This window comes from Falco punctatus, assembly GCF_963210335.1.
Source record: "Falco punctatus genome assembly, chromosome: 4".
Classification (NCBI taxonomy): Eukaryota; Metazoa; Chordata; class Aves; order Falconiformes; family Falconidae; genus Falco; species Falco punctatus.
The window spans coordinates 57,905,957-57,930,662 of record NC_137583.1 but is presented as its reverse complement, the minus strand read 5'-3'; the positions used below and the strand labels follow the sequence as shown (position 1 = coordinate 57,930,662).

General features: G+C 46.6%; 2 protein-coding genes across 4 annotated transcripts in view; both read left to right on the top strand.

The window, feature by feature from the left end:
• Nucleotides 1-7,739, top strand: part of RHEB (Ras homolog, mTORC1 binding) — a 42,239-nt gene extending 34,500 nt beyond the window's left edge. Inside the window, exons 5-8 of one of the 2 annotated variants that reach the window (XM_080386972.1) lie at nt 231-287; nt 388-435; nt 1,023-1,104; nt 7,228-7,739. In XM_080386972.1, coding sequence (XP_080243098.1) covers nt 231-287; nt 388-435; nt 1,023-1,104; nt 7,228-7,320 — 280 coding nt within the window. In that variant the 3' untranslated portion in view covers nt 7,321-7,739. The remainder of the gene's footprint in view (nt 1-230; nt 288-387; nt 436-1,022; nt 1,105-7,227) is intronic. The other variant, XM_080386973.1, reaches the window with a different exon arrangement.
• Nucleotides 7,740-7,876: 137 nt separating this feature from the next.
• On the top strand, nt 7,877-24,504 carry CRYGN (crystallin gamma N). 2 transcript variants are annotated; one of them, XM_080386970.1, is made up of 4 exons: nt 7,877-11,230; nt 16,411-16,659; nt 18,517-18,662; nt 24,278-24,504. In XM_080386970.1, exons 1-4 carry the CDS (start codon nt 11,207-11,209, stop codon nt 24,411-24,413), a joined length of 555 nt encoding a protein of 184 aa, XP_080243096.1. In that variant the 5' UTR covers nt 7,877-11,206; the 3' UTR covers nt 24,414-24,504. The 2 variants fall into 2 exon arrangements, with proteins under 2 accessions (XP_080243096.1, XP_080243097.1); XM_080386971.1 differs by lacking the exon at nt 7,877-11,230 and adding an exon at nt 15,563-15,954.
• Nucleotides 24,505-24,706: the final 202 nt, after the last annotated feature.

Sequence of the window (24,706 nt, the reverse complement as noted above, 5' to 3'; positions counted from 1 at the left end):
ATAACCGGGGAGGCTGTAAAGGTAGATAGTAGGCTAGTCTTTGCTGCTTCTGGGACCATTTTGTCTTTTGTACGCAAATGGGTAAGATTTTCAGCATCTTTGTAGTTCTGCCACTGTACGTAGAGTATGTTTTAAACACAGCAACCTACATATGCATTTAATTGCTTGTGTATTGGGTATTAAGGATAAACATTGGAGTGCATGTGTGACTTCATCCCTTTATTTTGCAGTTTTGAAGTGATAAAAGTTATCCATGGCAAGTTATTGGATATGGTGGGAAAAGTCCAGTAAGTAGTGACACTTTCATCTCATTTCATTGCAGGCATGTTACTAGTACTTTGTTCAGTATACTGTAACTGTTCTGAAGTTCTGAACTTTCTTTCACAGAATACCCATTATGCTGGTTGGAAATAAAAAAGACCTGCATATGGAACGGTATGTGAACTCCAGTATGTGTGAAAAGCAAGACAGCAGCCGGCATTCCTGTGGCTGCAATGCGCTAGTTTTCTTCCTGGCTTTCCATAACTAAAATCAAGTTGTAGGTTAAAGTAAGGTACTGGCAAAGGAATTGTCCAGAATGTGAACTAGGAGCTATGAACTTTTGTTGTAATGTTGACTTTCGCTGTAAGATTCCAAGGGCAGTCATTTAACACTTCAGGTTTTGTTGGGTTGGTGTGTTGCTGATGGGGTTTTGGGGGGGGTGTGTGGGGTGTGGTGTTGGTTTTTTTTCCCAAAAAAATTTACAATTGTGAAGAATAGACTTCTGTTAATCTGTAGTATGATCTGGTATTTATGAAAACAAAGCAAGACTTTGAGACAACTGCTCTTCTGGGTTGCATAGCAGTTTCACCTGGCCCAGTAGCGTTTTATACAGCAGCCAAAAGCAAATGCTCTGGATCAGACTTCACTAAGACATTCCTATTACATGCATTTATGTGTTTCAGTACTCAGAGGTCTTTCCTGATGTATCAAATTCCAATTCTTTTGCAAGTTACAAAGATTTGTTTTTTTTCTCTGGTCAGGGTGATCAGCTATGAAGAAGGGAAAGCTTTAGCAGAGTCCTGGAATGCAGCTTTCTTGGAATCTTCTGCTAAAGAAAATCAGGTAATGGATTTAAGCGTCACTTTATTCAAATAGCAATGTAATGGAATGACTCATAGTTTCACTTAATAAAGGAAGCTAAAATATTTGCATGTACTCTACAGATATTTTTTTGTAGATGGTTGGAAACAAAATGGCTCTCGGCATTCAGGTCTATGTATAGAAGTTTTTCCATGCAACTGTAAATGGAAGGAGGAAGTCAAGAACTGAAAGTTAAGCTTCACTGCACATAGCAGAACACTTAGTGACAAACTAAAACTCAGATCCACATGGCAGGTGGAACAGTATCTGTGATCTACCGCAGTTACCTTAAATAAGAGGTCATCACAGCTGCAGAGGAGTGAGTTGGTACAAGGGTACGAACCTTGTCTTTCAAGGTGCTAGGCAAGGCTCAGTCTCTCTAATGCGGGAAATAATCATCCTGTGAGACCAGAGGGTGGTGGGGCAAACGGAAAAACGTTAGAATACAGCAGAGGCTCTCAGACATTACTGTGATACAGCTACAGTCAAGTTGCTTAATCTGATGGGATACAATCCACACACACTCACACTTGTTGGTTCCCTGTCACAGGAAGAAAGTGTTTAATTACGTGTTAAATAACACCTTTGTCTTGATTGCTTTAACTGACTTTCTTGAAAATGCCTCCTAAATATCTTCTGGTATTTGATTTTGTTCTTGTGGCTGTTAATAATACTTTGTCATTGGTTTGACACCTTACATACCTAAGCTGTAAGAGCCTTCTAGTTTGGGCTTGAAGTAACAGATAACTGCTGCGAATTACGGGGGAGATGTCTTTTTTCTTTTTTTTTCTAATTTTTTTTTCCCTTAGAAATCTCAACGTCATTGAAGTTTTTGCTTTTTGAAAATACAGGCATATATGATAGCGACATTGTCGGGCTGCTTCTAAACAAATCAGTCCTTATGCAGAAGAAACACTTAACATTGTCTCACATTTAACGTAGCATATCGCATCCCTGGCCTCCTTGATAACTTCAGCACAATCGAAAGGGCAATCCTATAGCTAGGACAGGACCTGTTTAAGCAGCCTTTCTTTCCTTCTCCCCTGTACCCAGAAGCAAAACAAGCAGCTTTTGTCCAATGTCTGTTGTAGCCAATTCTATGAGTTACTTGAGTAAAGCTGGATTTTTCCCTTAAAGAAAGATATATTTTTTTTTTTCCTGCAGATATGGAACACTGTGAGTTAGTTTATCAGTACTTCTGTTTCTGGCTAAGACTTGCATTAACCTTGTCAAAATTGGTTGTTGTAAGTTCTGACCCTCTGAATTTAGATACAGGTTGTTAGAAACAGGTGTTTGAACACAATTCCTCCTTCGTGCCTCTTGCATAATATGCTCGGTAAATTTGTCTGGCTTCAGAAGTTTGGGAGATCGTGTGTCACTTCTGAGATGGGTGCCCACAGCATGTGACCATCTTTCAGGATTTCTGGCATGCTTCCTTTGGAGGCTTGGGATGTATAGAAGAAAGTGTGAAGGAACCCAAAACTGGGCAGCTGCTTCCATCTTCTCAGAACCAGTTGCAGAGGAACACTTGCCTCTGAAGAGGTGGAGGATTGAGCTTGGAGAGCAAAGTGTGAAGTCTAGAGCTGTGAGGTGCTAGGGGGAAGAGGAGACACCAGGCCTTGTAGCATCCCTTACTATGAGTTAGGTCAGAGATGGTTCTGAATTCATGCATTTTTTCCCTGCAAATCCTAATTTGGCAGGATCAAAACAGCTGATACATAGACCTCTGTCAAGACAGGTTGTCTTCTATTCTGAAACTGTCTGGTTTGAGGGGAAGAAGGGTTTATTTTGAACTTAGTAATGGGGTGTGTTGTCATTCTGTTGGTACTGAATGTTCACCTTGCATAAGTCAACATTACTGGAAAAAGAAGTCTGTTGGCACTTTTTGCTTGGATGTTCATCCAAATCACCTGTGCTGTCTTGGTACAGCAAATGTAACTTGCTTAGCAAGATTAAGTCTAAACTTCCAAAACTGGTTCAGGTTCTGTTTGCTTTACAGAAAGCTAGTTTGATGCTAAAAGGGATGAGCTGGACTGGATTGGGAATTCAGAGTTTAAAAACTTCAGCAGAGAGGTCAAACCTTCCTGACTGGGAGAAAGTCTCTTAATCCTTTCTGAAACCTAGCCATCTGTGTTTGATGGATGTGGAGCAAAACTATGATGATTTCTACTATCCTGGTCTGAAATTGGTTTGGTATGTGATGTTCTTTGCAGCAGTGAGGAGAGTAGGTCCCCTTGCTATAGGGTTTAGACCAAACTTGATCAGCTGTGTGGTCTGTCCTTTATAACGACGCTGTCTGCACTGCTGGAACCAGAGAAGATATTCCCCATAATGTGTTCTAATAGCAAAGGCTCCTTTCCCCCTACAAGGGGGTGGGAGAGCATTGACTTTTCTCCCTGCTTTGGAAAAAAAAAAAAAAAAATTAAAATCTCCTTTTTGGTGCATCTGTGAGAGTCCTAGGAGCATTAGTCCTACTATACTGGGCAACTAAAACAGTTCTATAGATTAGCTTCAGCAAACTAGACCTGTTCTTCCAGGAGTTAACAAAAGATAGCGTGTTCCAGAAATGCTATGACTTTGAATAGACTGAAAGTGAGAGAGGAAAAGATCAAAACTGCGGTGATGGTAAATGGTAGTGGCTGGCAAGAGTTGTCAAGGTCACATATGTCTGAGGCTGTGTGTCAGCTCCTCCAGACAAGGGTGACCTGGTAGGACTTCCAGAGGAACCTGCATATCAGCTAGGGGAATCCCTGGGCTTTGAGAAGGCAGTTCTGAGACTTAATGGAGAAGACCTCTTTTAGATTTCTCATGGGCTATTGTCATATCTTCTCAAGCTGCTTAATTATTACCAGCTATGTTGAACTGCTTTGGCAAACTTCAGGAGCTTTGAGCCTCTCTTGTGCAGCTCCCCGCTTTGTTTAACCTAAGCCATAGCATAGTGCTTCATCCTAATCCCAGTACAATAATGTGTTAACTGTTTGAAATACAACAAGAATCCAAATTGGTCTTAAAGCCAGTTGAAGCTGGGAGCCAGCTTTTACTGGAAGAATTTAGGGAGTAATGAGCAGCCAAACTGTGTTCATTCCCTTGCACCAAATCCAGTAGATAAACTTGTTTTAGATGGAGATGGGAAGTAGCAAAAAACCTACTTCTTGCCAAAACGGAGCTCTCTTAAGAAGCAATTGCTTTATATCTTTTTAAAGAGCGATTTGATCTTCAAGTTCAGGAGATGCAGTGCTCGGTAAATGCTTCAGAGTGGTTTGGGATCCAGGGATCTGACATGTTTATCTGGGTGAGCGTGTTTGGACTGGCAGAGGATGGGGGGGAACCGCTCTTCCTTTACCTGACTGCTCAAGTTCCTTTGCCCAGTTCTGTGCCAAGATACACTAGCAGGTAGTGTGAGCAGTTGAGAGTTTCCTCTTTGAAGTAGTAAAACTGTTGGATAGTTGAAAAATACAGCATACCGAAGGATGGCTCCAGTGCCTGTGGGCTGGATTTGGGTGTTTGCATCTTCCTGGGCGGGCTCCTGGCCGCGTGTTCTCTCCCCGCAGAGAGCTGCACCTCGCGAGCTGTCTGTCCTGCTCACACCAAGGGGCACATCTGCAGAAGCAGTTGAGCCTCTGGAGTCTTTTGCATGGTGCTGAGCTCCCTAGGCACCATGCATTGCCCAGGCTGGCCTCTATTTTGTTTCCTCAGAGGAGAAAGGTAGCAAAAAGAGCCAGATGGCCTTCTGTAGGCTAGGTGTGACCCACGTTCTGTGATAGGGCCACATGGAGACAGATGCATATGAAGTCTGGCTGCGTTCTTTATTCCTTGTCACAAAACACGGCTTCCTGCGCTGTTCGAAAGCTCATTCTAAAATTCTTCATATTTGGGCTGAATGACACCCTCCTAAGTGTTAACTGTAGGACAGTGATTAAACCTTCTCAGTGAATACATATTTTCTGTGAAATGAATTAACAAGCCCTGTGAACTCCTACATCTTTGTGTTTCAAGCAGCACGTCTTTGACAGAGAATATACAGCTTCTTGGGTGACAGAAGTTGTGGAGGTTTTTTAATGGGTGCTTTGAAGCAGGGGTATAAAGAACTTGTGTGTTGAAATGAAACCATTGAAAATTTCAACTCTACGGAAACACAGATGCAGTGAATTTATAAATCAGTATATTGCCAAGTTTTGATTAAAAGAAACTCTTCATTAGTGGAACCAGTTTGATAGCAACTGCAGTCTTGACCGTGGTTCTCCTAGAGTCTAATTTACCCAGCATATGTGTTATGTCATTACTGGACTAATGAGTCACTTCTGTCAGATTCTGTTGGGATTGCAGGGAAACTCCATTATGTGGAGGAATGCTCTTATTTCCAGCTGATGAAGTATTTTAAATAGTTGCAGAGATAGTACTGTGCACAAATGGTATAAATAATGGGAAACTTTAAAATTCAGTCTAATCTTGTTAAGATTGCTTTCATATTGTTATGGGGCTACTTAGTTAATGGGATTAGTTTGGAAGTGATCCAATTAAGAATTACACCTTGTGGAGGCAGAAGAAGGTCAGAACATATCGTCATAAATCACAGGGCGCTCTTCAGCCTGCTGATTAAAAAAAAAAAAACCAACCACCAACCCTTTTTATCTTCTTTCATAATGTGACTTCTTTTATATAATGAATATACTTTCATTCTTAAGGAGCACATGCTCGGAATTTATGAATGGGTGGTTAGAGGTTAGATAAACTTAAAATGGCTTGTCTCAGAAGATAGGAGACCACTTCCAAGTTGAAGATTCACATGCTGAAGTACTGATCATATGGTGAATCTTCAGCTTGACAATACCGTAGAGAAGAAAAGCACTTTTGAGTGGTCCTCAACTGTAGTATAGATTTATTCTTCTTAAATTACTTCTAGGCAGTCTCTGATGCTGCACGCCGTAGTTTCTGGGTATTATGTTGGAAGCTACTGTACAATTTTGAAACCCTTAAAACTGAGTGAATTCTGAAAATAGCAGGTTAATAGTGTAAAGTATTTACTACAAGTAGCTTTCATGATGTTGTCCCAGACGCCTTACTCTCCTGCTCTTTCAGTATCCTTAACAAACAAACAAAACCCACCAAAACCCTAACTGCACTTAATCGAAATCTTCCGTAAAATCTCCTGAATCACTCGAGTTACCTGACACCCTTTCTTAGTGTTCGGGGGAGCTGTAGCAGGGGAGAGCCTTCTCACCAGCCTGCTTCGTGCTCGCTGTGGAGGGAGGAGACCTGGTGTAGACCGAGCAGAGTTAACAGCAGAATGAGTGGCTGCTACTTTGAGAGTACCTGCTGCCTTCCCTCTGAAGGAGTGAAGGGATCCATAACACATGTAGGTCATGATTTTGCAGAGGGACTCTTTATAATCCTGTATGTTCCATACAGTAAGCTAGGATGTTTGTGTGAGTCTGACAGTGTTAGCAGTGGTTATCCTATAGTTCAAGCTGTTTAAAATGTAAAATCCCTTTCTCTCAGAAGGACTTTATCAAAGGATATTGCTTAATATTAGACAATGGCTAATTTGGCTCATGTTTTCCCCTTGCGGTGTCGCACAATGCTTAATACTGGTCTTACTTACAGGTAAGATGAGAAAATCAAGAATACTGAAGTTACCCTCATGGTGGGCTGTGCAAAGTCAGTGTTTATGGCTGAAAAATCTGCTGCCTCCTGTAATTAACTTGGAATCCTAAAGGTTACTTAGAATTAATTAATTTATTCTCTGTAGCAGGAAAGTGTCAAGATCTTCAGTGCTCTCAGTCACTCAGTGCAAGCTTACTATCTAAAATAAAGCTGAATTATAGTTATTGGCTTTGTTGTGAGTATGGCTCGGTTTATACCTGCCCTTCCTGCAGTGACAGAAAGTATTTGAGAATTGCTGTGGAATAGGATTTTACACTTCTCTTCCAAAATGTTGTGTTCCAAACTGAAATTACTGTATTTTCCTTCTTTGATTTTGGAAAATAAGCATTGGCTGCGCATTTATCTGCTAGTGTAGCCAGTAAAACTGTTAACTTTTTTAAGTTATTTTTTCAGTAAGTGGGCAGTTTCTCCTTACCTACTAACGTTGTACTCTCTTTGCAGACTGCCGTTGATGTTTTTAAGAGGATAATTTTGGAGGCAGAAAAAATCGATGGGGCAGCTTCACAAGGGAAGTCTTCATGCTCAGTAATGTAATTCCACTGCAAAACCTGAAAACACTGGGAATACATTCTACCTGAAGAAGCAAAACTGCCCATTATCTTTAAGGATAAACTATGCTTCTTTTTTTTTTATTTTTTTTTTTCTTCTGTTAACCTGAAAGATAAACAATTGGTTTGGAGCCTTTCCCTTCAGATTATGTTAAACTCTGACTCCTGTGCAAATGGCTTCACTTCCATTTTCAAATTTTAAGCAATCATATTTTCAATTTATATATTGTATTTCTTAATATTATGACCAAGAATTTTACTGGCATTAATTTTTCAGTGTAGTTTGTTGGTTAGAATAATCATCAAAATGATGCATATTGTTACACTACTATTAACTAGGCTTGGATATCAGTGTTTCTTTGTGTTAAATGTATACTTGTAAATAAAATAGCTGCAAACCTTAAATGTTCTGTTTATAATTTTTTGTTGATTACACAGTATCAACTGGGTTTTTTTGTGAAAAATGTTCACCTGCTGACCTTAAGAGGAGGCATGAGATCCGTGGAGCCAGTGGATTGTTTGACTGTTGCCTGGGAAGTTGTTTGCGAGTGATTCCAACCATTTTTGCTACTAGAACTCCAAGCTGGCCGAGTGGCTGAGCGTGCCTTGTGCACGTGCGTGGGAAGGAGGCACAAGCAACACCTTTGATTTGGAAGGGGAGGCTTGGGGTTTTCAGTCAGACAACCTGCACTGTCTTTTTCCTCTGTAACCGCTAAAAGTCATGGAGTAAAGGGTGTGCAGATGTGTCCCAAGTAGGGGGCCCGCATACACCTGCGCTACAGACTGTTCGTGTGGACTTGTAACTAAGAACGCTGTCAGGATGGAGTGGATTTATCCAGATCAAGCGTAGACTTGCTAAGAAATAAAAAATGTCATTTAAAATAAATTGCACGTCCTGAACAAATTGATGTGAGTTGTTTATCATGCACGTCTGTACTTTTGCATCGGGAGAGCACTGTTAAGAGGTGAGAAGTCTCCTGGCATCTGGCTCTTCACAATGTCAGGGCCACAGCACGGCACTGGGCAGCCTCCTCTAACCAGCTGCAAGGTGTTTTTTTGGCTTTGGGGCTAGAGACTTAACAAGCCTTGATGTCTTTAAGTCTGATAACAAACTATTTCAGCTGCATATTTAAAAAAGTGTGCAGTTGACCTACTTCATATTTAAAAACAAAACCCAAAACAACAACAAAAACATGGATGATTTGGGGAACAATTAATTAAATGAACTTTCTGATGCATTTTTATAACCATTGGAAAACTTAGTTTCTGGCAGGAGTAAAATGGAGGGGAAACCTGGAATGTTTTTGCAACAAGAATTAGCTTTTGCATTTTGGTGTATGCTAAGGTAAAATTCAGCATGTCTCCTCTCTTCATTCCTTGTATGGTAGTTCCCTCATGTTAGATAGAAAATGGTCTAAACCTCTCATTTAACAGTGTATGTAGAAAAACTTAATTATTTTCTTTGTCACCATGAAATTAACTGGCTTCCTGGCAAAAAAAAAAAGTTGTTTTGGTTTTTTGGGGGTTTTTGTTTTTTTTTTTTTTTATCCTCCATTTAAGATGCTTCCCAAAGTTTCTGGAAACTCATTTCTGTTACCTGAATTTTTATACTCTGTGCCAAATACAGGTTCTGTAGGTGGACGATCGTCATACATGACAGGTTGCTGAACTTCAGCGGAGTCGAGTGCTCGATCAGGGAAACCTGTACGTGCTTTGATTTCAGAGCCAGACTGATCTGGGGCTGTGCAGTAGGTTTCCTTCGCAAGAACCTGCAGTGCTGGAATGAGGGTAATGTGGCTGATAATGAAGTTACTGAGGATTCGGAAAATGATCTGTGGAACACAGGAACGCTGTGCATCTGGTTGGTAGTACCCTTCTTCATTGCCTGATCATGAGGTGATAGATGTCTGTGGCATTGCGTCACAGATACAATGTCATGTGGTCTGCATCACATGGCAGAAGTTCTGGAATACCCAAAACCTTGACTGTTTAAGCTGTTTACTTTTTTTTTTTTTTAAATAGTGGTCATGTGTGTCCTGGTGATCAATCTAAAGCCTGAAATAGCTGCTGCATTGGTGTCTGAGGTGTGCCAGCTGCTAAGGCTTTTAAAGAGGATGGATGAGGAAATGTGCAACTTGATAGTCCTGGGAGAACCAAGGCCCTGCCTGCTGGAGCTGAGGCTTTTCAGGAGGGCGCTTAAAGGCAAGTGCAGGTTTTCTGGATGTTTTGCAATGGGAACTTCCAGGACTTCATGTGCTCAGCCCTGAGAAGCATGTACTGCTCTTGCATTTTCCGTAACAGCTGAAGAATTGAATTCATCGACATAACCTTGTTTCCTTTCTCCTGTTGCTGGCTCATCCAGTAAGAAATGTAAATTATTCCACTTGTCCAAACTTTTCTGTGCTAATAAGGTCTGAAGACCAGCCATGTACAATAGTCTTGCAGTTTTAATGCAATGTGTAGCCAAGCGTGATCAGTGAGCTACTTGCGTTTTGTTATACGGAGATGTCAGTTGGCTGCTTGGGATGGCACCTTCCAGCAGCTGGAGTCCCACGGAGGCTGGGGCAGCCTTGTGCTTCCCTGTACTGCCTTAAGAGCTGGCACGGGTTAGGTTCTTCACCGTGGGAGCCCTAAAGCGGGGTGGCGGGTGACCTTGGAAGCCTTATGTACAGAAGCAAGAAACCGGTGTCTAGAAAATTGCTACTTACTTGCCTGGAATGGGGGGATTTGTACAGCCTTGTCTGGCAGCTGCCCTGATCCTTTGGAGGCTTCTGGAGGATTGTGATAAATGGTGCATGGAATAAAAGGTACATTGCAAAAGAAAAAAGTTCTCTGTCCCTGCCAGGCTAGAAAAAAATTGATAGTCTTAATAGGGCCCAGCCTTACTCTTTTTCCTGTTGAGGAAATGAGCAAAATTTTTTCACCATGAGGGTGACTGAGCACTGCCTACCAGTCTCCTACCTTAGAGATACTCAGAAACTGCCTGGACGTGGTCCTGAGCCACCTGCTCGAGCAGGGGGGCTGGACCAGATGCCTCCAGAGGTCCTTGCCAACCTCAACCATTCTGCGATGCTGCGAAAATGTAACTACCGTAAACCAAGTTAAATTCCCATTGACGTGTGGATTGAAAATGTGCTGGTCTGGAAATGCCTCCTGCCTTGCTTGTGCTCCTGTCCAACTCCTCCTTGCTTTGCTGCATGGATACTGGGAAATCTGTCTGTATCCTGAGCCCCAGAGACCACGCTGCCCATCTCCCAGCCTGCCACGCATGGAAATGCTGAGGACAGGGAAAGCGGCGGGGCAGGTGCAGCTTGGCAAGCGGAGGATGGTCTGCAGGCAGAAGGGGGGTGCGTGATCCTTCTTCCTGTTGTTCTTGTTTCTGTGCATAGCAAAGTTTATCCCTGCCTGATGAACTCCTCCACAATGGGAAAGGCTTGGAGGCAGTCTGCTTTGGATCTCTGGAGTCTTCTGCCTAATGCATTTTCCCAGCTTCTGTAACAGCCTGGTGAGTGAGCGTACGCTGGAGAAGAAAAAAGCCGGCAAAGTGTTTTTACTGCTCCCTTGTGCCGGCGGTAGCTGTACTGTATCTGACCAGGCAGCCTTATGTTATTCCACAACAGGGCAGAGGAGCGTGGCTGGAATGGGGCTTTGCTGAGGAGGTTTTGCAGCAGTGGTGAAGACTTCAGGCTTTCCATCTTCTGGTTCCTTTGAACAGAGAAGTTTCTATGTCCCAACTTGCACCCTGGATGCGATCAAGGACAGCTCTTGCAGTCACCCTTTGTTTCTGGCATGGATGAGCATAAACACCCAAGCTGGGCCTACCCCAGTTTGCAGCAGTTCCCTTTGAAGTGCAAGGTGGGCAGCAGCCTGAAATGAGAAGGGTCGCCTGCATCATGGTGGGTATTTTTATGTTTTCACCACCTTTAAAAAATAAGTGCAGTCTTACACCTCTGTTGCTACAAAATTTGCGCTGCTGCTCTGTGCCGGTACCAGAGAGTGCTGTGCAGCGCGGCGTGAGCACGGTGCGGGTGGTGCCAGCGCGCCCGGCTTGCTGGGCTTACCCTGCTAATTAGCACCGCTGGGCTGGAGCCTCTCGAGAAGGAGAAATCAACAGGTACTAATTAGCCCTTATGTAATCGGTGCTGGCCATCTTCAGAGCATTTCATTAATGCTGACTGATCTTCACAACCTCACGTAATAAGGTCAAAATTTACTCCCCTCTGATAGCTGGGGGGGGTGTGGGGGGATGCGGTGAGAACCTGTGCACAGATCCCTTCAACTCGTTACGGGCACGGTGGAAACATGGTGAGGATGTGGGATGGCCACCATTGGTAGAGAGATTGCGAACACTCTATGTCTTGCTGCATCCATGATGAAGAAGGATGGGTTGAACCCAAAACTCTTGCTGGGCAGCTGATTCCCATTTCCAGCAAGAGGTGATGTATTTTGCCTGTGAGGGTATGAGTTGGAAGATCCTGTCTCTGTGTGGTTTGCAGAGGTGTTCTGTGGTTCGCGTAACCACCCCCCCCTCCAGCAGCTCTGGGAGGCGGCACGCGGTGTACCCAGGCACTGGGAATGGGTTAATCGCCAGCAGAAATTAGTGCTTTGACAACTGGTGTAAGGTGGGCTAGGTCTTAATCCAGCAATGTGAATTTAATATAGAAACTCCCTTGAGTCATAAGGATGGTTTCTCACTTGGGTCTGTTGCCGCGCTGAAGCGGCCCACAAGATGTACTCATCCATTTCAGCAGCGAGCCAAAAAATTTTCCATGGGAAGGAGCTAGACCCATGGTTGTTCCATACCTAATGAGCTAGAAGTATCTCTTAGTGAGGCATGTGAAGAAACCTGTGAGCTTTCTAAAGCGAGATAGCATTTTGAAAGCCCTGAGATACAGATGTCTCCTGTGCTGGGTCTTAACGCTGCTTTGCAGGTACTAAAAGCTGCTCCAGAAGCCAGAGCGTGGCTCTTTCAGAGGATGCGGTGGAACTCCATGGTGGTTGTTCACTTAATTATCATTTATGTGGGCTTGTACTGGCCGTAGTAGGTACCTCCGGGCAGAATGCTAATCCTGCTCAGCCTCTGCCAAGAAATATTCCTGTTGACATTAGCAAGGTCACTGCCGAAGATTGACCTTCAGGAGTTACACCCTGCTCTCTTGAAATCTGTCAGAGAAGGGTTGAATTTGGCATCTTGCTACCGTAACTCGGGTCATTCAGCAGCACCCTGCTGCCAGCACCACCTAACACCGCGGATTACAGTGAGGGGGCTTGCTGGGCTGCCCACGTGCCATGGCCACGTCTGCTGAGCTGCGGGGAAAAATCACCCCCGTAAATGCCATGGAAAGAGGTGGTGGCATCTCACAGCTGCATGTTGAAGACCACCCAGCCTGGGCTTAGGCCAGCATCACCTTGCTTGCAACCCCTTTGCATGTAATGGAAATGACTTTGTAAGAGGACCGGAGCTGTGCTCAGATCCTGCGTGTAGGTGGGATGTGAGGAGGAGACTGAGGTAGTATCAGGAGCCACATCGCTTATCCAAGCAGGGTGGTTTTGTCCTGGATGGTTGAGTTCTGGTTCCTAGCGTGGCTGGGGTCTGTCTCTGTGACCGTTGTTGACACCAGTGGTGTCCCAACATCAGGTCCTTCCCATCCCGGTTTTGTTGGGGATGTCAGTGCAGGGTTATAATGGACCTGAAATCAACCTTGGTCACCTTGTGTGGTGGAGGTATTTGGTTCTCTCACCCCCTGGTTCTGGCCTGGATTTGGAGCAAACTGTCTCTGCCTGCCTTGCTCCTCGGCCTCGTGGCAGCAAAGGCAGGCAGGCAGGGAGAGCACAGCCCCGGGGCGCCGCTGCAGATGTCAAGCCTCATTTCTCACTCCCTCTAAACCAAGGCGCGCCAAAAAAATCTCAGGCTTTGGGGTTTTGTCTGTTAAAGCCAATCACTCAAACTTGGAAGTTCGTGTTTCCAGTGCTTCCTCCTTTGAACAGCCACAGCGGAGGAAGGCTGCCTGTAAGTCTGTCGATGTGGGGCACCGTGGTCAGATGTGGTCCTGCACCTGGGCAGGAGCAGGAGGTGAGCTCTGCCCCAGCTTCCTGTGCCTGAAAGGCTCTTGGTGGCCCCAGGCTGCTCTTCTTTCTTTTCCATTGGCAGCCTTTTATCCTTTGTGAGGAATTAAGGAGGCTTGTCCAGGAATTATTTTCCCATTCTTCAGTATTCTTTTTTCCCCCCCATCATTTTCCTTTTTTCTAGAGCTAGGTCTTTTGTTGTCTCCTATCTTTAACGTGGTTTCTCAAAGAAACAAGAACAAAGTTGTCACACCCTCTTCCCATCTCTGCTGGAACAGCATTTGAACCTGTTGGACAGCTTCTAACAGATCTAACAGCTGGGCACAAGTCTCAGATACATCAAGTTCCTGCGCATTTTAATTAAAGCTTGCACCTTAGGAGACACAGGAAAATCCCATCATGAGACAGCCAGAGGGAATGAGGCTTTTGCGGTTCCATAAAAACCTCCTCCTGCGGTAACAGTTGTTTTACTGGGTACTTCAGGGCCAGTTTGTTGTGGATGCTGTGGGTCTTCCTCTGCAGGCACCAAACAGCTCATGGCCAACGCAGAGAGCACATGAGCTGTTACAGCCCCAGTGGATGGGAGAACTGTGTCCCAACGCCAGCAACAGTGCCACCTTGTCACCCTGGTGCTCCCCACCATGATTCAGGAGTAGGACACGTCTTCTCCTTCCTTCCCAGGGCACTAAGTGCAAGGCCACGGGGAAGGGCTGGTTTGGGGGACATCGCTAATGCCCCCTGCCCTGGCTGCTGCTCATCCAAGTGGGATTTTCCATGCGCTGTTACATTATGTGGTGACTAATTTAGCACCTAGAAATAACACCAGCATTTCAGTGAGGTAGGGTGGTTTTTTTTTAATTAAATGAGACTTTTCCTCATTATTTCTTGCCTCCCATCAGAACATGTAAATGTCGACAGCATTTCTGCGATGCCAGGGCAGGTCTACCTGTGTCAGCTGAAGGATGCGTTTCTTCTGCACACAATGTGCCTCCCTCCTTCCTCCTCCGGCGTATCCCAGTCAACGCGACGTCTTCCAGTTCAGCCTACGCGTGTGTGCACACGTACTTGCTAACTTTTACATCTTAATTGAAAGGGTGGCACCTGTTTAAGCCTTAATAATGCCACCTTTTTCTTCCCAAATGGTCTTTAATCTTGAAACAAATCAGTGAGCCAAGGTGGCAGAGCAGGGTTGCCAAGCCAGGCTGCTGGCACGCATACGGATGGGAGGGACCTGCCGAGAAATGAGGTTTTAGGGTTCGGATTCAAAGCGTGTGCCTGACAGTTCAGGGAGCGGAGTGCTGGTGGCAAGAGGGAGGTGATGGCGGCCTCGTGGGTGATGAAGAGGAGGATTTGATGAGTAGGAGCTGGGTGTGAAGCCTCTTCCAAGGCTATTAAATAGCATCAACAACAAGTCCCCTTGTAACGTGGTGCCCTGCTTATGTCTCTGTGCTGGCCCATGGGCTGCCCCCATGCATTTGCCTTTCCCTCTTCCTAGCCTGGCTTGTTAGTATGAACGGGTGGGGTTTGTGGGCTGGGGCTTTCCCTTGCTGTTGGTCTGAGAATAAGACAGTTATGGTCTCTGAATGCTCTTCTAGCACAAAAGAAGGGGACTATGAAGCAGCTTTTCCTTGCACTGACATTTCAGATGCCAGGCTCCGAAGTCCTAACTGCAGCTATAGGGAAATGTTACTTTATGGCCAACAGTATGGCCTAAAAACCTCTCTAATCCTGACTTACATGTCTGTCTTGGTGCTTCAGTGCTGAAAGATCAAAACATTCATAAAAACAACACTTGCAAATAACATCAGTGGGTTCGCGAGCCCAGCCTTTGTGCTTTGGAGGAGGGGGTTTGGTTTGGCTTTCAGAGATGTCTTCGAGAGGTTCACAGGTTAAATGAGGAACCGTTTTTTGATGGATGGAGTGCAATGTATTGTTGGTCAGGAGTCTCCCAAGGACGCTCACTTTTGGCTGCCACGCTGCGGTAGGAGAGAAAAAGCTGGGAAAAAGCAGCAGCCTGATAGTAAAAGGAAGGAAACACAGCATGGAGAAACTATGTGCCATGCTTAGAGATGCTGCTGTTCCCTTATTGACTTGTTAGCGGATCTAAGGGAAAAAAAAAAGGAGAAAAAAGGAGAAAACGGGGGGGGGTGGGGGTGGGGGGGGGTGGGGGAAGGAAAAATAAAAGGGGAAAGGGGAGAAAACAGAAGGAAAAAAAAGAAAAAAAAATCTCCAAAAAGGAGCAGTAAATGCGCACTGCTAATCGACCAAAGCCCTGCCAAGCAAATCTTTTGTCAGATCGTCTGCCCAAAATCAAAACCCCGGACTCAGCAGGCCCATTACCGGTGGTTCTGCCTACCAAGCAGGAAAGTGTAAAGCCCCCAGTTCCCGCTGCTTTGTTAAAAAGCCCTCGCAGCACCAGCCCCATCTCCGCCCCCCTCCCACCAGCTGCTATATAGTGGGGTGTCCAAAGTTCCTGTCCATCGTGGTTTTGGTTTGGCTCCTGCTTTCAGTCTTGGATAGTAGCCAGCAGAAAATGTCTCAGTACTCGGGAAAAGTAAGTAATGACCCAACCGCTTCCCTTTCAGCCTGGGGCCAGAAAGCCCGAGCATCCTCCCGGTTGAAGGAGTAGGTTAGGAAGGTATCTCGGAGGATGCAATGTGAGTGACAATACCGGGAGCAAATTTGGTAGCAGGGACGGGGAGGGTGCAGCAGAAGGAGCTGCGTTTCAGGAGCTGAGTTTCCTGTTTAAACATTCCTGCTGGAAATATGTGTGAGCGAGCATGAGGCGGCAAGAAGTGTCGTAAATGTGGGATGCACCGTGTTCCCAGAAAAACAAATACAGTCCTTAGGAAAAAATGCCAGCGATGCCGTGCTCCTTTTGCTGGAAAGCAGCAAAAAAAACCCCCAAACCACCCTGAAATGATGCATCTGCAAGAGAGTCCCATCTGCTCAAAATGGGGGTCCAGCTGTGCCCCAGCTCCTCACCGCCGGCCCGTTCTCCCCCCACCAGATCACTTTCTACGAAGGCAAATGCTTCACGGGCAGAAAGCTGGAGGTCTGCGGCAGCTGTGGCAGCTTCCAGGACCAAGGTTTCCTCAACCGAGTCAATTCCATCTGCGTCCAGAGCGGAGCTTGGGTCTGCTTCGACCACCCCGACTTCCGAGGGCAGCAGTACATCCTGGAGCATGGCGAGTACCCCGACTTCTATCGCTGGAACGGCCGCAGTGACCACCTGGGCTCCTGCCGGCCCGTCGGGATGGTGAGTGGATGCTGTTGGCATTTTGCTCTCCCAGCCGGAGCATTGGTGGGATGGAGCTGCCATTGGGCTTAATTTCTCCTGGTCGTAGGAGCCCCATGAATAAGGGTAGCAGAAGTCTTTGCTCTTTAGAAATAACACATCCCATTGAGAAGGAAACAGTTTCCTGGGGAAGGTTTCTCCCCCCTTGGAGTAGTCTGCACAGGCCACAAAGCTGAGTCGCGGTTTCCCACGTCTCGCAGCCCGGAGGAAGGCTCATCGCCTTCCTCCCACGGCGCCAAACACGGTGGCTTTGATGGGATGAGATCTTCCCGTGGTTTTGCAGATGAGGTGGCAAGGTCCTGCCAGCATCGCGTGCTTTTCCTCTTTAACGTGAGTCGCTACGAAATGGTCACGGGGGAGTTCAGGAGGTTCGTTCCCCAGGGCGAGTTGAGCCGTGAGCCGCGGCAGCCTGGCCCCCACGCACGCTGGCAGGGAGCAGGCAGCCTGAGGGTCTCCAGATCATACCTACGGGGCAGCTGGGCTGCTTCTAGCAAACCTGAGCTGGATTCACTGCTGTTGTAAAAAACACTCAGTAATCCTAAACTAAAACCTTCCCCCCCCATACTAGTGAGCCTTCCCCTTAGGAAGCTTTGAGAAGCACCACCCAGAGGAAGGTTTAATTGGGAAGATTTAAAGGTAGCAAAGAAAAATGAATGTGGGTTACATCTTTCCATTTGAGACTCCTGTAACTCGTGACCCCCCGGGGCAATGATGAACCCACTTGGAGCTGCTGGGGTATTTTGCTGGCCCCAGAGCTGCTTTCTGGCATGGCGATGGGTTTGTTTCAGGTCTGTAATGTCCTTGCCAAAGCACATCTGTGGTCTGTACATGGAGGGATGCTCTGCCCCAGGCCCTGGAGCCTGGCCAGCATGAGGATGTGCTCCTCCTTCCCCAGCCCATGATTTTCCCCGTGCGATGCCAGTGAGTGCTTCGAGGCATTTCTGCAGCGCAGATTCCCGGAGGAATGTTTGCTCAGGCACGGTATCCACTTGGCTGCTGCTGACGGCTGCCTGCTGTGGGGTTTGGCATTGCAGCCCAGCCTTCTTGTGCGTTGACATTGTTTATTTGAAAAATGCATTTAGGTATTCTTTGAATTTGGCTTCAAAATATCCTTTCAGCTTGCTCTGTCCCACATACCTATGCCGCAGGCTGCAGAAATCTCCTGGAGTAATTTATGTCATGTCACCCTCAAGGGCACATGCAGCACCAATGATGCTGGGAAAGTTTCCTTTTCTTTTCCCTTTTTTAATTTTCCTTAAAGAAAAGCACAGCATCTCCCATCAGGAACAGCAGCTACATGTGGAACTGGAGGCAATATAAATTAGTTTAGGGGAACAGTTTGACATCTTTGTACGCTTTAGATACTAGTACACTAAAAGGTTTGTATCTTTTTTTGCTGTGTGAGCGCATGGAGAGTTGGGGCTGTAGCTGATGCTGTTTGGGATGGAGGGTTTGTGGGCCAGTGGGGGGGATCTGCAGATGGGCAAGGGGCTACATGTGCCTGAGCACAATGCAGCCCCCAAGCGATGTGACTGCATGTGGACAGCAGCTGTAGGAAGGTGGAGCTGGGTGCAGAGGCAAGGGGTTTCTGGCTGCTTTTCTGGCTGGCATGGTGTGCTGGGAGGTGGCATGAGTTTGTGCGTGCTCTGTGCATGCTGGCACTGGTGGTGTTGGACTGCTTTTCACATTCCCCTTCCAAAGGACCCTTCCATTTTCCCCTTCGTCTTATAAAAGCTGGGGAAATAATTTGTTGCTTTTCTTTTTTCTTTTTTTTTTTTTTTTTTTTTTTTCGGTTGACTTGAATCCCTTTGTCCCCAGCACGGTGAGCATTACAGGATCGAAATATTTGAGGGGAGCCATTTTAGTGGTCCCAGCCTGGAGCTGACAGAAGATTGCTCCTTCCTGCAAGGGCAAGGCTGGGACAAGACCTGCATCAACGCCCTCAAAGTGTACGGCGACGGCGCGTAAGTATGGCACGAGCCCCGGCATGCAGCCGCTGCAGTTCTCCCTGCCCTGCACCCTTTGTACCCAGTACTGCGGGGGAGCGAGGTGGCTGCAGAGGCTCCCCCATCGTGGAAAAGCCTGTTGATGCTGGGGCGACTTGGAGAAAGCCTAAAAATGTGAATTAAGCCTATGGTTTAAAAGTGAATTTTGCCCATTGAGAGCTGCTTCAGAGGGGTATGAAATTTTTGAGGGTGGCAGCTAGGCACAAGCTACAAGAGCTCTGAGACACCTTTTTAAGGTGTCTGAAACAAGAAGCCTAAACCCAGCTTTCTTATTTTTTTCTTTCTTTCTTTTGAACATTTCTGTGCATGTTTCTATACACCTTTTCAAAATCCACCCAGAGGCTTTCAGGTAGGGTGGATGGATGGCTCCAGGTGATGCAGGTCAGGGCTTTTGCTTTGCAAGTGGCTTTGCCAAGGCTTGCTGCAACTCCAGAAACCTCCTCCTTGAACAGCAAAAATGAGGCAGTGGCACCTTACCTTAAAATTAAATCCTGCCTCTGAAAGGCTGGGGCAACTGCAGCGGTGATGCACAGCCACCCCAATGGGGGGTTTTGGTCACCTTTGGTGCCTCGTGAACCTGCTTTGCAGATGTGTTACTGATGCCCAGCCCCATCCTCCTGCCCCTGTGGATGCTCCTAAAAGCCTCTGCATGACGGCAGCTTTGCCTTTTTCTTGCTGTTGGGTGGCAATTTGCATTTGCGTTTTCTCAGCAGTGTCGGTCCTAGCAAGTCATCTCCCCTTTCCTTTGTCTGACAATTGCGTTTTCACTTAAGTGTGCTGGGAGCAGGGGAGTGCTATAAAATCCTCCCAGAGCCAGGCGGAGGGTGGCTGGAGCAAAGCATGAGGCAGAGGGGAGCCCCCGCAGAGGAGGGGGTGCAGAAATACTCTTTTCTACCTGTCCTGGACTGGATGCTGCACATCTCACCTGCATCCAGCGTAGGTTGTTGGACCCTTTCTGTCCAACAGCTGTTTTTTCCCAAAGTAGGAAAAAGGTTGTTGCCATCCAAACCGGTGATATCCTGACAGCGAGGGTGCTGCAGGACCCTTTCTGACTCAGCTGAGACCTCTCCTCTTCCAAAAAAGCAGCCTTATGATCAGGTAGTGGCGGTTCGTTAAAACCAAGGAGCAGAGCTACCAGCTCCTGATGGGATGAAACGGCTGGAGCCCAGTGGGGACACCGTTAGTGCTGAGCGTATGAAGCAAAAGGCATTTGAGTACAACACTATAAAGCCAAAAGAGAGCCTGCGAGTGCTCTGGCAAGAGCTTTACGGCCAATTATTTACCACACGTGTTCCTGTAGCAGAGCCTGGAGCTTGAGAAATTGGGAAGCTGCCCAGAAACCTTCAAGCACTTAAATTTTTCAGATTGATTTTCCCCCCTCCCCAGCAAAATGTATAAGGGGCACAAAGCTTGCTTTCCCTCGCATGGAAGCCTAGACTGTTTATGTTAACGTTACGAGACTTCTCAAAAGTTTCGAGTAGTGACAAAAAAAATAGAAAAAAGAAAAAAAATACTGAGAGGAGCGTAACGAGGTAACTTGCCGTGTTTTGTAGCGTGACATTCAGACCCTGGGAAGGCAGTCGTTGCAAGTGCGTGGAAGGGTCTGTAAAGGCCATTAAAAGACAGGGCGGTTCAGAGGGACCTGCTGGCCCCAGGCTGCCGGAGGAGGGAGGGCAGGAGGAGATACTGCAGCAGAGACGTGAGACCAGGGAGAAGAAAGGGACACTATGGCACTGCTCTTCTCCTCTGGATGGACCATATAAGCCCAGTTGACCCCAGAGGTGCTGCAGGTGTAGCTGGTGCTGGGCTCAGCCTGGCAAAGCCCTCCCAGGACCCGTCCTTGACCATTTGGGAATTGGAGGAGATGGGGTCACTGGAGACGAAGGGAGTTTCAACCACAGGCTGTCTCCAGCCCATCACCAGCCCGAAAGCAGGTCTGTTTACTCTGTGTATGCAGAAAGCAGGCGTAAAGTAGGGTCCTCCTGAGCTCCCTGCCCACCACAGTCTCTCTGTATGATTTTTTTCCCCCTTAATTCCTGCAACGAGACATCCATTGGATACAGAAACGTTTGCTTCCTCTTCAAAATCTGCAGATGGTGTCACGTGCTGTTTAAGAAGCTGCTGCCTGCACTTGCAGTGGTGGCTGTGCCTGCGGGAGGTAATGATGGACCAGCTGGAAATATGGGAATGGAGAGAAATGTCTGCCTTTGGCACGGTGCTTGGTGGGGCTGAGGGTGTCCGTCACCTTCCCCACTGCCCTTTTGGGGCTGGCAACTGCTACCCCACACAGTTAGAAAGGGTGATGATAAAGCTGTTAAAACCGTGCTGGAAATGAGATTGCTATTTCAAAGCAGTTTCGAGATGTTCCCACCTCCTCGGAAGCTGTTGTGGTTTGCGTGGTGAGTGGCTTTGCCCATCCCACGGGCAGAGCCAGCTCCAGTATCACATATGGTATCATCTAGTTTTAGACGAAGACATGTGCTTCTTGTCCTGTTTGTGCCTCAGCTGCTCCGCAGAGGAGTGCTTAGGAATAACAACATTTAAAAAGCTGAATTTGTTTTACAGTCCGGGAAAGAACACTCCAAAAAGGGCTTTTCTACATTACAGTGACATAATTTGAAGGAACTAGACCAACCATTTATTCTGCTGAAGCATTTATGAGCATTTGGTAGATGTTCTGCAGTGAGGCTGTGAAATATCAACCAGAACAGGTACCTAAACATTGCTGCTCAATAAATGTTACATATTTCTTGGCAGAGGCGACAGCTGGTCGTGGCACTGCTCGAGTCCTACATGGAGAACAAATGACCTCGAGCTCTGCTGAAAGCATCTTGCTCGGTTCAGGCTGAAGCTGCAGCGTTCCCCTGCTAGTTTTTCAGTGTGAGCAGCCAATGTTGGCGTATAGGGCTTGAGCTGGTTCCATGTGAGTTTTATTCCCGTGTCCTCTGGGTTTAAGTGCTAATGAAACACAGCACCGAGATGTTTGAGGGCTGTGTGCTATGTGCCTGGATCAGCTCTCCCATGCTGGGCTTGAGGACAGGATCATCTTTTTTTTGTGTTTGTTTTCTGGGCTCCTGACTGACTTGATTTCCTCTGTTGCTGATAGTCTCAGAGAATGTAAATTTTAGGCAATAAAGGAACGGCTAAGTAAGCCATACAAGCCTTCACTCATCACCTTGCACTGCCAATACACTTCACTCCCAGCTTTCTGCTATTCCTTTTTTCTCTTTTCTGCTGCCTTCCCCTAAACAAGGGGACGAGCTGGTGGGTTCTTATCACCACACCAGGTCAGGCAGTCTGCTCCCATCTACCCCAAGGTCTGTCCCATTCCCTCCATGCAACTCTGCAGACACATCAACCAAGTGTCTGACGAGAAATCCAGAGGTCTTGGGAAAGGCATTCACTGTGAGGGGCTGCTCTACCCCTGCACTATTTCCCAGGGTCCACCAGTTGTTGCAAGATGCCGCAGAGCAGAGCAGGAAGAACCACCATGTCCTGGTGGGCCAGCAACAACCAGTGAACATCCTTGTCCTACCACCATGCAGTATTTTCAATGGCATCAGGTATTCCCAGCAGGCGGGAGTGATTGGAAGGTGCAGAAAATAGGATTTGGAGCTCTTTTTGTGAGTCCTTGAGGGAAGGGTGGTGAGCTGATGGAGAAAGAGGTCCATGATCGTCCAAAAATACAGAGAAGTGCATATAAAATGAAGGGATGGGGTAGAAAAGGAAGAAAACCGTGCATGTCTTGTGAGCAAGGCTGGGGTGAATCTAGAGGAGGTTCTTAATTAAGCTGAAGAACTGAGTGTGCTCTCCGACAGTGCACATCAGGGTGTGATGGGGGGGACACATAGCTTCAGGGCAACCTGCCGTTATGTGAGCTGCGGGCAACCTTCCCCATGGGCTACAAAGTGAGCTTCAAAGGAAGAGTCTTAGGATGGCTTTGTAATTCCAGTTTGGATATAAACTGGCTGCAAAAAGTGCTAAAGAATGAACTTGTTTGTTTGCAGGAAATGCTTGGAATCCAAATGTCTTGGCTGAGCACATTGCAACAATTCTGCAGAAGAGGGTTGTGCAAGCACAGACAACAGGGTAGAGAGGGGCACCAGGCAGGCATGTGCTCAACATGCTGGTTGTATCAGTGCACAGGTAGAAGGGACCCACAGCAGTCCCAGCTCGTGTCCTCTCAGAACCACAAAATAAATCCAAATATGTCAAGGAGTCTGTAAGGTGGCTCAACGAAATACCCTAACCTTTGGCTGCTTTTTTTTTGTTTGTTTGTTTTTTTTAAATAATGCCCATGGGTGGCTGGTTTTATAAACAACTTTTTTTCCTAGACCTCCAGCATTTTGGTCTGGGTCAAACTGATCTGAATTCACCAGCCATTATCTGACCCTGGAGGCCCAGCAGTCTTTGACCCAACCAGTACTTAAAGGACTTTCTTCCTGGAAATCCCACATACAGTAGGTCCCAACCCCGATGTCACAGCTGAATTCCTGGCAAGAGACAGACCACAGAAACCAAATTATTTGGAGGACTGCATTTGTGCTTTGCTGTCATTGCTAAGCCAACAGATGGGACAAGCAGCAGAGATCCTAATAAAATCCTTTAAAATATTGGGAAGAGAACAAGGCAGAGATGATCAGTTCAGCAATGATGGGGTGGAAACTTGACTGTAAAACGATCAGAGAAATGGCAAAACTTTGTTAACAAGCATGGGAGACAGAGGAAAGAGGTGACACTTGTGGCCACGTTAAGATCATGACACAGTGTGCACTAAAGGGATGAAGGGAGAGAAGAGCAGCAAAAACTGTCCCTCAACCATCAGAATTGCTCTTGACCTGAAGACCTTCGAATGGAGAAAGACGTAGCTGAGCTAGGTGAACAAGTCAGGCATACCAAAGTCACCAAGGTAGTTGAGTGTTGTATCTGTTTGACTGTATTCCAAGGGAAAGTTGCTGTTAACTCTGAATGTAGAGATGAAGTGAAGATAACCGAGCCAACTTCTGCTTTCTGTTGGAAAACATCAAAGAGAGGCCATTGAGAATTGCTAGTAAAGGGGGAAATGATAAAATATGGTTCCCATGATAGCTAATGAGTCAGTTCAAAGAGGTAAAACATCCTTAAAATGTTGCACATTTCTCCGTACAGTCTAAAATGGGTTTATCCAGGGGCTAAGGGGACTCATGTCCTTTTTTAGCACTATTGAGTGCTAAAAAAACATTTCTGTTGCACATGGTGAAGCTCAGAGAGATCCATTCGTACAGGAATGTGAAGTAGGGAGCCCCTGGTCCCAGGCTTCATCGCTGGTGTAACCCAAAACAACTTCTTCTAAACACAAGGTCCAATCTGGCTGTGGATAGTTGCCGGGCTATGCTGGAAACAGGAGAAGCACCAGCAGTTAATTCCACCCAGGGCATTTCTGTGTGCAGGATGGGACTGGGACTGTAGAGGGACCATTGGACCCTGACAGTCTGCAGTAGTGCAGTGCCTAAATGCAGCCACTGAACGTGGGCACGAGGCCACCTTGTGTGACCACATTGCTGGGACCCAAGTAACCCTCCCTTTCTGCTCAGGTGGGTGCTGTACGAGGAGCCCAACTACCGAGGCCGTATGTACGTGGTGGAGCGGGGTGAGTTCACCAGCTTCAATGCATGGCAGGCGCGCAACGCGAGTGTCCAGTCCATCAGAAGAGTCGTCAACTACTTCTAGCTGAGCTTTCATGCTACCAGCGATGGCCTGATGAGACCAGGCATCACCCTCCTTCCCACTCACTGACCATGGAATAAATCATTAAACACCAGCTTTTGGCTCTAAGTACTTTTTTTCCATCACTTGCATGACTTCAAGAGGGAATGGACTTACAGCCTTTCCAAGCTTGATTTACGTGCCATGAATGTGCTTTTTTATTCTGCAGTTATTTATAAGGAGGACACGTGGGCAAAGGGCCAGAACTGGTGGTGACAAGCAGATCCAGGAACGTGCTCCCTGGTGCAGTTGTGGTC

Bases quoted from the DNA above. Each gene is read 5' to 3' on its own strand.
- CRYGN (XM_080386970.1), top strand. From the start codon at position 11,207: ATGAGAAGGGTCGCCTGCATCATG. The intron at 16,660-18,516 runs GTGAGTGGATGC...CTTTGTCCCCAG, and splicing joins CCTGCCGGCCCGTCGGGATG to CACGGTGAGCATTACAGGAT. The intron at 18,663-24,277 runs GTAAGTATGGCA...CTTTCTGCTCAG, and splicing joins AAAGTGTACGGCGACGGCGC to GTGGGTGCTGTACGAGGAGC.